Genomic DNA, 11602 nt, shown 5'->3' with positions numbered 1-11602 from the left:
GAGAACATTTGAGAAGATTCTCTCTATGCATGAATAGTGTCAAGATTCCAAGTGAGAAAGATAAAAAAAAACAGAGAGAGTATTATATAACATTTTAATTCTTGTATAATATTTGTTTTTGACATCTAATTTTTTTATAATATTGCAGGCTTATAACACTCTCTACTCTTTAAAAATACAATTATATACTCATTCAGTTTCATTTAATCTACACACTTACATTTTTCACGCATGCCAATGCAAGACTTTGAGGACTTATATCTTTAAGTTTTTTATTTGTAAAAATTATAAAAAGTACATATTAATAAAATACATGTTATGATGAATCTAACAAGATCCCACATGACGATATTTTCATCCGTGTATAAATCACAAATGATGGTCAAAGTAAAATTTGTGAATATAAAAATAACCATTAAAATTTTCATCCGTGTAACCATTAAAATGAACGGAGGGAGTAGTACTTGTTGAATCTCTCTATTGCTGAATTATTTATGTGTGATGATTCTAAATTTGCATTATTAATGGAATGTTAGATTGATCAACATATTCTTTCAGGCTAGAATTTGATACTTGAAGAAAATCAGATATTGTGAGATCATCTTGAATAGTTAATAATCCATTTTGTACTTTGCTACAGTTTGATACATTCATACCAAGAATGAGAAAGATAATCAAATAATCCTCAATATCCTTGCAAAGATCATCCATATAATGTATAAATTAAAGTAATCTCCAGATATTTGATATTTTTTTCCTTCTCAACAAGAGCCACGATTTGATTCAGGCATATTACACTAATTTGTTAGTTGAAGAATCAAGTACTTTTTGTTGGAATCCAAAAAATTAATATTAGAAATTATGAAAAATTGTTTTTGAAAATATATGTTAAAAAATAATTATATGTTTAGATAACAAACATATAATTTATACATCATCATAATATTTGACCACCAAACTAAATGCATATATTACATTTAAGTAGCACCCAAAAAAGTTAATTTGTAAAGAAAACTTATATTTATAGAAAACACAAATTATTGTATGAGATGGGATGTATGGTAATTTATTGTACAACGAGGGTAACTTTTTGCTCTAAATGTATTACTTATATAATAATGATCGTTTAAGGTGAAAAGTTATCTATCGGATACGGGTAGCTATTTGTTCTAAATGGATCACTTTCACTTATTTAGACATGACTCATTTATGGTTAAACGTTACTCTTTGTTTTAAAGTGACAATTCTTGACTTGAAAAATGACCTATTTTAACTTAAATGTGACTCATTTTGACTTAGAGTAAATTAGTTTGACAATGATTTTTTTTATACATCAAGTACACACAATACTAAGGGCCCGTTCAGTATCACTGTCAGTTTCCAATTTTTGATTTTTATGATTTTAGAATCATGTGATATATATAGTATTATAAACTTAAACTTACTAATAATGATAGTAATCATGCTAATTTTGAAAACTGACAACTAAAAACTGAAAATAATGTATATTTTCTGGTTTTCATATATGGTTTTTGGTTTTCAGAAAAACTAAAAACTGAAAACGATAATGAACAACCCTAATTGATCAGAAAATATCCTTAGAAATTAAGTAGACCTAAATGATATGTAAAGAAAAAAGAACATATCCAAAAATCACTTATGATTTCTTTTATATATGGTAAACATATATCCTTGAAAGGGTAACAAAGCTCAAGATTGAAACGAAATTGACCACCAATATATGGTAAATAATGATCATGTGGATTCATTGACCTTTGCATTAACCTCTGTACATCACATTATATAAAGCAAAGGTTGCAACAAAGTGCATGTATTCTAGAGCTTCTTTTGAGTTTCTAAGATGAATTATAGATTAAGTATCTCAAAATTTACTGTCTTACTTCTGTTAATCTTTTGCCTTAACAAAGGGTATTGTCATTCAAGGGTCTTCCATTTGGATGATTATGGTGCTGTTAAAGGTGGAAAAGTTGATAATAGTAAGGTAAATCATTTATCAAACTCATAATTTGTCACCATTGCATATAGTTGTATATATATAAAATGTATTAACAAAATGAAAACATTTTTTAATGTATTTGAGAGCTTTTTATGTTTATATTTCTTATGCATCTTTTAGGATTTAGGGTAACGTCCGTTATTAATGACATGTTAATAAGAGTAATCTGTATAATATTTGTAAGACCAAGGATATATTATATAAATTTTAAAAAAGTGGGGTGTAATGTAGAAAATAAAAAATCACGGGAGTAAAAAAGAACTTTTTTGAGGGGGATAAGAAATAGCTGTAATATAGTGTGATTATTAGGTTAAGAAATTGTTGAACTAAATTGGAATATAGTAGTAGGTAATCCATGCAAATTTGTCGTGCGTGGTACAAGTAAATTTAACTAATATCAGCCTAGTAGAACTTTAAAATTTTCTTTGTCTATCCCAATTGTCAAATTTGATCCCTTTTAACTTTTAAGAATTGTGAGAGTAATAATTGACAGAAATAATTTGATGTCAATTCATCCTATTTCCTTGATGCCCTATTAAAAAGAAAATGTTGAAGTGTAAGTGTGTAACCTAAAGACAAGAGTAAATGACCAAGGATGTCTTGGCCTAGTGGTTAAGATTGAGGTACTGTGAACGATAAGTCATAGGTTCGAATCCCCCATTTCTTTCTTTGTACTGTCTTCGTAGCTCATATGGATCCACAAAAAAAAAAGACAAGAGTAAATGAATGATTCTAAGTAATTAATTGGATCTTAAACGTGATTATTATTCTGAATGTCTATAAAGAGTTATATTTAAAACGAAACGAAAGAAGTATATTTTATTCCTAAGACCATTCTTTCTTATCTCTATTTTCCAATGTTTATTTTATCATATAGTAAAAATGTTAGTAATATTTCAAATATATTATCTCTATTTTCCAATGTTTTTTTTATCATATACTTCCTCTGTTTCTAAATAAGTGCAACACTTCTTGTTTTCACGTTTGCCAATGCATTATTTTAACCGTTAATATCTTCAATTATCAATAAGTAAAAATTATAAAAAGTTCATATTAAAAAAATTCACATTCAGACGAATCTAACAAGATCCCACATGACTATGTTTTTCCTAAAATGTAAATCACCAAAGCTAATTAAAGTTTAAACTGTGAATAGTAAATACTATGCAAATGTTGCACTTATTTTGAAACGGAGGAAGTAATAAAATGTTAGTAATATTTCAAATATATTATCAGGCACTATTGAAAGCATGGGATGATGCGTGCAAATGGAAGGGTGGGTCCAGATTGGACATATCTTCGGGGCCTTACTTGGTGAATGCAGTACTATTGGTCGGCCCATGTAAGGGCCCAATAGAGTTTCACAACACAGGCAGTCTAATAGCTCCATTGGGCCTTAGAGGTCAATATTGGATCGAGTTTCGATATATTGATGGGCTTACAGTAAGTGGAAGTGGATCATTTGATGGTAGAGGCCCTCCAAAACAAGGCTCTCCTTACCTTCCAACTGTAAGTTATATGCTATACTTGTTTTCTTTGCTTCAATGGAGTGTGTGTATATAGTATATATTTCCTCCCGATTCGATTTTAGTTGCAACATTTTGATTTTTGCATTATTTACAAACTTGCTTTTGATCATCTTTGATGATTTATATATAAGATAAAAAATAGTTGTGTGAGATTCTGTTAGATTTTCAATATATATCTTCAAAAAATCATGCATTGATACACGTAAAAGTCAAAAAATATATTGCAACTAAAAGTGAACTTAGGAAGTATATACATACATACACTTCCTCAATTGTTATAGATCTACCATTTCTCTTTTCCACATGTACTTATGCGCAATTTTTTATGCATAAATGTTTTTAATTGTCCATTAGAAAAAAAATTATACTATATTTTTTAAAATTTTGAAAATATATATTGAAATGAAATCAACAAAATCCTACGAGATAATGTATTTTTTCACATATAAATTGTTTTTTGATGTATAAGAGGGGGTAAGAACAAGCCCCAAATAAACTAAGAAACAAATCGAGTCCCATGATATCCTCACTGAGAAGTGACAGTATAAAATGCGGAGGCGCATTATTCTCACATATAAACTATAGAAGAAGGCCAAAATATTCCTTTTTTTTAGGTTTGATCACTACAACCTAAAATTTTTTCCTTATTCCACCAAAAAATTGTAAAGTATGTTTATTACATATTAAAAGTTTGACATATTACATATTACATATTACATATTAAAAGTTTTGTTTATACTAATTAGAAATTAATTGTTTTGACATTGTTTCAGCTACTAAGATTCAGCTTTGTGACAAACTCAAATGCACAAGATTTGAAGTTAATCAACAGCCAAACAACCCATTTCAACTTATTTGCATGCAACAACACAAAAATAAGCCAAATAACAATATCATCACCAGGAGATAGTCCTAACACTGATGGCATTAAAATTGGAGAATCAAATGGAATTATAATCTCTAATTCTACAATTGCTTCGGGAGATGATTGTGTTGCACTTCTCACAGGTTCAAAAAACATTAGTGTTATAGGTGTTACTTGTGGACCTGGTCATGGTATAAGTATTGGAAGTTTAGGAGGTTCACCTAATGAACATGTTGAGCAGATTTTTGTAAGTAATATCAAACTTTTAAATACTACCAATGGTTTAAGGATCAAGACTAAAGCTACTAATATGGTTGGGATGGTTACGAATGTTCGATATGAGAATGTTTTTATGGATGGTGTTCAGAATCCTATCATTTTTGATCAGAATTATTGTCCTCCGAAAACTTGCAAACAGGTATGTTGTGAAAGTTTTTTTGATTATTGCTAGGTTAGATTTAGTGAAACTCGATGTTATTACAGTGGTGGTTTATGTATTATCAGCATGTTACTATACTTAGGTGGTGTCTATGTAGCACGGGTACTTCTTAAAGGTCACGTACTTGTACCCATACTCGTATCTGATATTATATGTATCCGATCCTGTATGGGTACGCGTACTCATTCCTAAAATTTCAAAATCTTGCCGTTTTCTGTTCCCGTACCCGTACCTGTATCCGTCTCTGTGCAACCTAGGGTGGTGTGTTATGTTAAAAAAATATATATATCCTTATTGAATTTTGAAGTTTAAAGTTTAAGTTTCAAGGGTACCTTAGGAAATTAATGCACTTGAATTTCGGTGTATGATAGAGTATTTCAAACCAAAACACAAAGTTCAGGAGTATATGAGGAATTTCCAAATGGAATGGGTAATTTGAGAATTATGTCAAACTTCAAGGGTACTTGAAGAAATTTATACATTCATGATGAGGTGTTAAATATTGATATGTGATTTTGACAACACTCACATACTTTATATGAGATGCATGCATATGTGATATGTTGATGTATCATTATCATGGTATAGGACTATAGGAGCTCTAGGCATCCCATTCAATCTTGAATTGGCATTTATTTCCTTCGTTTCGTTTTAAATGCAACAAAGTAATATTTTACATCTCACAAATAATACCCCTTTGTTGCGTTTAAAACGAAAGGGAGGAAGTAATATGTCTAAGTAAATCTCTCTTTTGTTTTTAGAATTGATAATATAATATGCTAATAAATTTGAGCTTGCATTATGTTGTGTGTTTTTTTAATCTTTAGGGTTCTTCAAGAGTTCAAATAAGTGATGTGAAATTCAGAAATATTTATGGGACATCAAAGACAAATGTTGCAGTAAATTTACAGTGCAGTGGGCGTAATCCATGTAATAAAATCGAATTGAAGGACATTGAGATCAAGTATCAAGGGCTAAAAGGGAAGACCATTTCAAGTTGTTCTCATGCAAGTGGAGAAGTGTATGGTATACAAGTGCCTAAACCTTGCATTTAGAAAAAGGAAAACTTTTAATATCTAATGTCAAAGTAGTGTATTATAATCCGAGTTTAAAAGCTCCATACAATAATTAGGGGGTACGACAATATGATGAATTACATTAAGATCATCTCCTCCACTCCTACATTTATGCGATAGTGCATCCGCAACTATGTCAAAGTAGTGTATGATACCTCCCTTTATCTACATGATAGAGTTTGCTTGTATTGCCTTCCTTTATGTTTTTAGCTTAATATAGAGCTATAGAAGGAGCTATAGAAGCATGCATGATAATGCATGTACTATTCTAGTATTCTTAATGAGATTTTCTTAAAAGGAAATCACATTTGTTCATAATCAAGTTCACATTCACAATCTAGGAATGGTGATATGGATCAGATTGAATTGGATTTACAGAACTTTTTTATTTGATCCACCTCTATTCAAACTTAAATGGGATTGATTTTCCGTGGATCTGGTTGAATATGAGTTAGATTTGGACTATGTTATTACTCAATATAACAAATACAAGAGTTCTAGAAAACATTTATCTAATCTGTACAATGTTTACTTAATTTTTTAATAATGCAATCAGTGAAATCTTTCATTCACATTTTTTTCCACTAAGAACATTTTTTTAAAAACTCTTTCACCTCCGAATTTGGAGTATCCTACTTTCACGCAATTCACAGGGTTCAACAAGCACTCGATATTTCACGATCAAGGGCTGTAGTATACTCTTTGTGGTAGTTTTGATACATTTCGAAATAGAGAGATATCTACTGGAGCAGGTGCTATTCGAGAACAATTAGCCGATTTGGATTTGCGAACTATTATAGATTATTCATTCGCATAATGGAAAGAGTGAGGGGAAGGTCCTATAGGAAATGAATGGGAAGACCGAAAAGTTGGAAGAAGAAAGAATTTTTTAGTTAGATGCATAGAAAATATGACAAAGAATCAATTAAAAAAGATCCCCTAAGTCCAATTAAAAATTCATTGGGTCCTTTAAGAACAACCCTTCAAATTGCATATTATCTTATTAATTATAATGTAATTAATTTTAATCTTTCAGTTGATAAGGTGATAATAGTAATTAGATTTAGATTCGGTCGGATCTTACATAAGCTCTACCTCCTTTAGATATGAAACCTCTATTTAGGGCTTGGATAAAAAAAATCGAAATTGACGTGAAGGCGAATAAGATATGATGAATCATTATGCTAGTTATTTTTACATAATAAGCATGTTCATTGGTAATGAGACGTACGTGTTCTATTGAAACTAGCTACTAAACAATTTCATTGTAACACATCTTAGTATCATTTAGAGGTTTATAGTGGAAAGCTAATTAAGCCTCATATAGTAATACCATTAATAAAATTAAATTGTATTATTATATTTTAAAATATGAATAATGTTGGAACATTTATAGGGTAATGGGTTTGAAACTCATAAGGGTATTTACTAGAAGAGGAGGAGGTCTAGTATGCAAAAGACTAGTGTGCATCAAGTGGCAAAACGCATTGATAAACCAAGGGAGACAGAAGACTGGCCGCGAGTCGCGACAGGCGTCGCGAGTCGCGACCAGTGGCCCGTCGCGAGTCGCGACCAGCGCCTCGCGACTCGCGAGCTTCTTCGCGAGTCGCGACGTGTCTTCTGCCTTGGAATGCGAAAAGTTGCCTCGACGGTTTTATATCCGTTGTGATGCTTTGTTGATCATTTTAATGACTTTTAAGGTCCTTTAATCAGTAGATTAAAGACCTTTGATGAGTGATTAAAATGGGGGTTATGTGATTAACTCTCTAGTCAATGTGATTAAATGGGGTTATGTGATTAACCTCCCTAGTCAATGAAAGGTTTATTCTTCCTATATAAACCTTGGGATTCCTATGATGAAGGGTTAGAAGAAAATCAGAATTTTCTATTCTATACTCTCTCAAATACTTCTTGCTTAGCTTAAGAGAAAACTTGCAATCTTCTCTTGAGTGTTCTTCAACAAACACAAAACACAAGTTCTTGTTTGATTCACTTAGAAGATCATCTAAGTGGATTTTGTTCTCTCCATTGTATCTCATTAGTTATTTCGTGTTAACCCGGTGATCCTAGAGGGGCGAAATTAAACTAATAGGAAAGCGTAGTTTCCGTGCCTTGGAGTGGATATCCGGTTCTCTCATTGATCACAAACTCTAACAATCTATTAGTTTAATCTTCTCTTTTTTCGGATATGGCTCAATCACTCAAGGACATGACTATGAACTTCCAAAAGTTGGATAAGTTTGAGGGGGTGGGCTATCGGAGGTGGCAAAAGAAGATGCATTTCTTGTTGACCGCCTTGAATGTGGTGTATGTGTTATCAACTCCTATGCCACCACTCCCGGAAGATGGAGAGGAAGAGCCTCTTGAGACTACTAGGAAGAGGATCAAGTGGGAGAATGATGACTACATTTGTCGTGGTCATATTCTCAACTCTCTCACCGACCCGTTGTTTGATCTCTACCAAAATGTGGAGAGTGCAAAGGAACTTTGGGACGCTCTTGAGGCCAAGTACATTTCGGAAGATGCTTCAAGTAAGAAATTCCTTGTTAGTAATTTTAATTCTTTTAAAATGACTAATGATCGGCCTATTATGGAGCAATTCCATGAGGTTCATCATATTTTGAACCAAATAAGATCACATGGTATGGTGATGGATGAGGCAATTGCGGTTGCCTCAATCATTGACAAATTACCAAATTCTTGGAAAGATACAAAACATCTTTTAAAACATAAAAAGGAAGACATGTCCATGGAGCAATTAGGAACTCATCTTCGTATTGAAGAGGGGATCCGGGCTCAAGATGGGGTTAAGGATACTACTCCTAGTATTCCTAAATCTACCGTTAATTTGGTAGAGGTTGGTGGGTCTAGTAAGACCAAGAAATCCAACAACACAACACAACAACAACAACAACAAAACCAATGTTGCAAACAAGAAGAGGAAGACCCTCTCTTGTTGGATATGCAATGGTCCTCATCTTAAGAGGGATTGTCCTTCTAACAACAAGAAGAAGACAAAGAACACACAACCTAGTGTTGTTCAAAACCAAGGTAACAATGCACATGTTAATGTAATTGAAGAAATGCATTTTGTTGCTATGATTTCTGAAATTATGTGTGTGCAGGTTGATGATTCTTGGTGGATAGATTCGGGAGCCTCTAGACATGTGTGCAATAACAAGGATTTCTTCAAGTCTTTGAAAGATTTGGATGATGGTCCAATCTTGTATATGGGGAATGATTCTACGGTAAAGGCTAGAGGCATAGGCCAAGTAGAATTGTTGTTAACCTCGGGAAAGACTTTAACTCTCCGGGATGTTGTGTATGTACCGGAAGTTAGGAAGAATCTTGTGTCGGAGGTCTCTTGAATAAGTATGGTTTTAAAGTTGTTTTTGAGTCGGATAAATTTGTACTTTCCAAGGGTGGTATTTTTGTTGGACAAGGTTTCTTTTGTAATGGAATGTTTAAATTTAGTATTGATAATAAAATTGGTACTAGTTCTATTTACATGCTTGATGTTTCTTCTCTATGGCACAATCGTTTATGTCATGTGAATTATCGTAGATTATATGACATGTCTAAAATGGGGTTATACCTCCTTTCGATTTAAAGTTAGAGAAGTGTAACACTTGTGTGCTAAATAAAATTACAAAAAATCCTTATCCTAGTGTGACTAGACAAACGGTATTGCTTGAATTGGTGCATAGTGACTTGTGTGACTTTCATAGTTCACCTTCTTTAGGAAATAAGAAATATGTTGTAACTTTTATTGATGATTTTTCAAGGTTTTGTTACATATATTTTTATTTACTAAAGATGAAGCACTAGAAAAGTTTAAGACCTTTAAAATCGAAGTGGAACTCCAACTTAATCAAAAGATTAAAAGACTTCGAACGGATAGGGGTGGTGAATATTATAATCCAAGTTATTTTAGTTCCATTGGTGTAATTCATGAAACAACCGCCCCATACTCACCTCAAAGTAATGGTATAGCGGAAAGGAAAAATAGGGTCCTAAAAGAAATGGTTAACACTATGCTTTCTAATTCGGGTCTTAATGACGGTTTTTGGGGTGATGCAATTTTAACTGCATGTTACATTTTAAATCGAGTTCCTAATAAAAGGAATAAGACTACCCCTTATGAACTTTGGTGTAATAAAAAGCCTAATCTCAATTACCTTAAGGTATGGGGTTGTAGGGCAATTGTCAAATTGACGGAACCTAAAAGGAAAACTTTAGGTGAAAAAGGAATTGATTGCATTTTTATAGGCTATGCGGTACATAGCAAAGCCTATAGGTTTTATGTCATTGAGCCCAATGACTTTGTCTCTATTCACTCCGTGATAGAGTCAAGGGATGCAATATTTGATGAGACTAGATTCTCATCGATTCCAGACCAAAGGACATGATACCTAGTACTAGTTCCAATGTTGTAGATGACATTCAAATGATCATGATACTACAACACCGGAAATTAGGAAAAGTAAACGAATTAGAAAAGAGAAATCTTTTGGACCGGATTTTCAACTATATTTAGTTGAAGGGTCAAGGGAGTCAATTTCGACTCAAATTTCATATTGTTACAATATGGAGGAGGATCCTAGGTCCTTTGATGAGGCTATGAAGTCTCATGATTCTGCTTTCTGGAAAGAGGCAGTGAATGATGAAATGGATTCTATAATGGGTAATCACACTTGGATTTTAGCTAATTTACCTCCCGGTTGCAAACCCCTAGGTTGTAAATGGATTTTTGTAAGGAAAAAGAAAATCGATGGAACCATACTAAAACATAAGGCCCGGTTAGTGGTCCAAGGTTTTAGGCAAAGATATGGTATCGATTACTTTGATACTTATGCTCCAGTAGCTAGAATAGCTACTATTAGACTATTGATAGCATTAGCTGCGATTCATGGTCTAGTAATTCACCAAATGGATGTAAAAACTGCTTTTCTTAATGGTGAATTGGAGGAGGAAGTGTACATGAATCAACCTGAAGGGTTTGTGGTTAAAGGTCAAGAAACTAAAGTTTGTAAATTGTTAGATCTTTGTATGGTCTTAAACAAGCACCTAAGCAATGGCATCAAAAATTTGATGAAGTTGTGTTGTCTAGTGGGTTCAAAATAAATCAGTCCGATAAGTGTGTATATAGCAAATTTGATAATAACGGTAAAGGAGTTATAATTTGCTTATATGTTGATGATATGCTTATTTTTGGGACTGATTTGGAACAAGTGGAAAAGACCAAAGTCTTCCTTTCCTCTAGCTTCTCCATGAAAGATTTGGGTGAAGCGGATGTTATTCTAGGTATTAGAATAATAAGAGGGAAAGGGTCGTTTTCTTTATCACAATCTCATTATATTGAGAAAGTGGTCAAGAGGTATAATGAGTCAAATTCGACTCATTTTGCTACTCCTATGGATCCTAGTATTCACTTGGTTCCGAGTAGTGGTACTCCAATTTCACAATTGGAGTATGCAAGCTTAATTGGAAGCTTGATGTATGCTATGACTAGCACTCGGCCGGATATAGCCTTTGCTATTGGCAAGCTCAGTAGGTATACTAGTAATCCTAGTATGTTGCATTGGCAAGCATTGAGAAGAGTGTTAAGGTACTTGAATAAGACCTTGGATTATGTCATAACATACAAAAGAGAACCTTCTATCTTAGAAGGTTACT

At 32.7% G+C, this 11602-nt stretch overlaps 1 protein-coding gene across 1 annotated transcript; it reads left to right on the top strand.

The window, feature by feature from the left end:
* The first annotated feature begins 1861 nt into the window (after positions 1-1861).
* Positions 1862-5905, top strand: LOC104891959 (exopolygalacturonase). Its single transcript, XM_048641677.2, has 4 exons — positions 1862-2002; positions 3254-3526; positions 4320-4829; positions 5678-5905. Exons 1-4 carry the CDS (start codon positions 1862-1864, stop codon positions 5903-5905), a joined length of 1152 nt encoding a protein of 383 aa, XP_048497634.2.
* Positions 5906-11602: the final 5697 nt, after the last annotated feature.

The sequence above is a fragment of the Beta vulgaris genome, chromosome 4 (genome assembly GCF_026745355.1).
Source record: "Beta vulgaris subsp. vulgaris cultivar EL10 chromosome 4, EL10.2, whole genome shotgun sequence".
Lineage (NCBI taxonomy): Eukaryota > Viridiplantae > Streptophyta > Magnoliopsida > Caryophyllales > Amaranthaceae > Beta > Beta vulgaris.
Note: the sequence above shows the minus strand (reverse complement) of the source record. Positions and strands in the feature narration are given on the sequence as shown.

Excerpts from the sequence above, each read along its gene's own strand:
- LOC104891959 (XM_048641677.2), top strand. The coding sequence starts at position 1,862 with ATGAATTATAGATTAAGTATCTCAAAATTTACTGTCTTACTTCTGTTA. Across the intron at positions 3,527-4,319 it reads GCTCTCCTTACCTTCCAACT|CTACTAAGATTCAGCTTTGT; the intron begins GTAAGTTATATG and ends ACATTGTTTCAG. Across the intron at positions 4,830-5,677 it reads CTCCGAAAACTTGCAAACAG|GGTTCTTCAAGAGTTCAAAT; the intron begins GTATGTTGTGAA and ends TTTAATCTTTAG.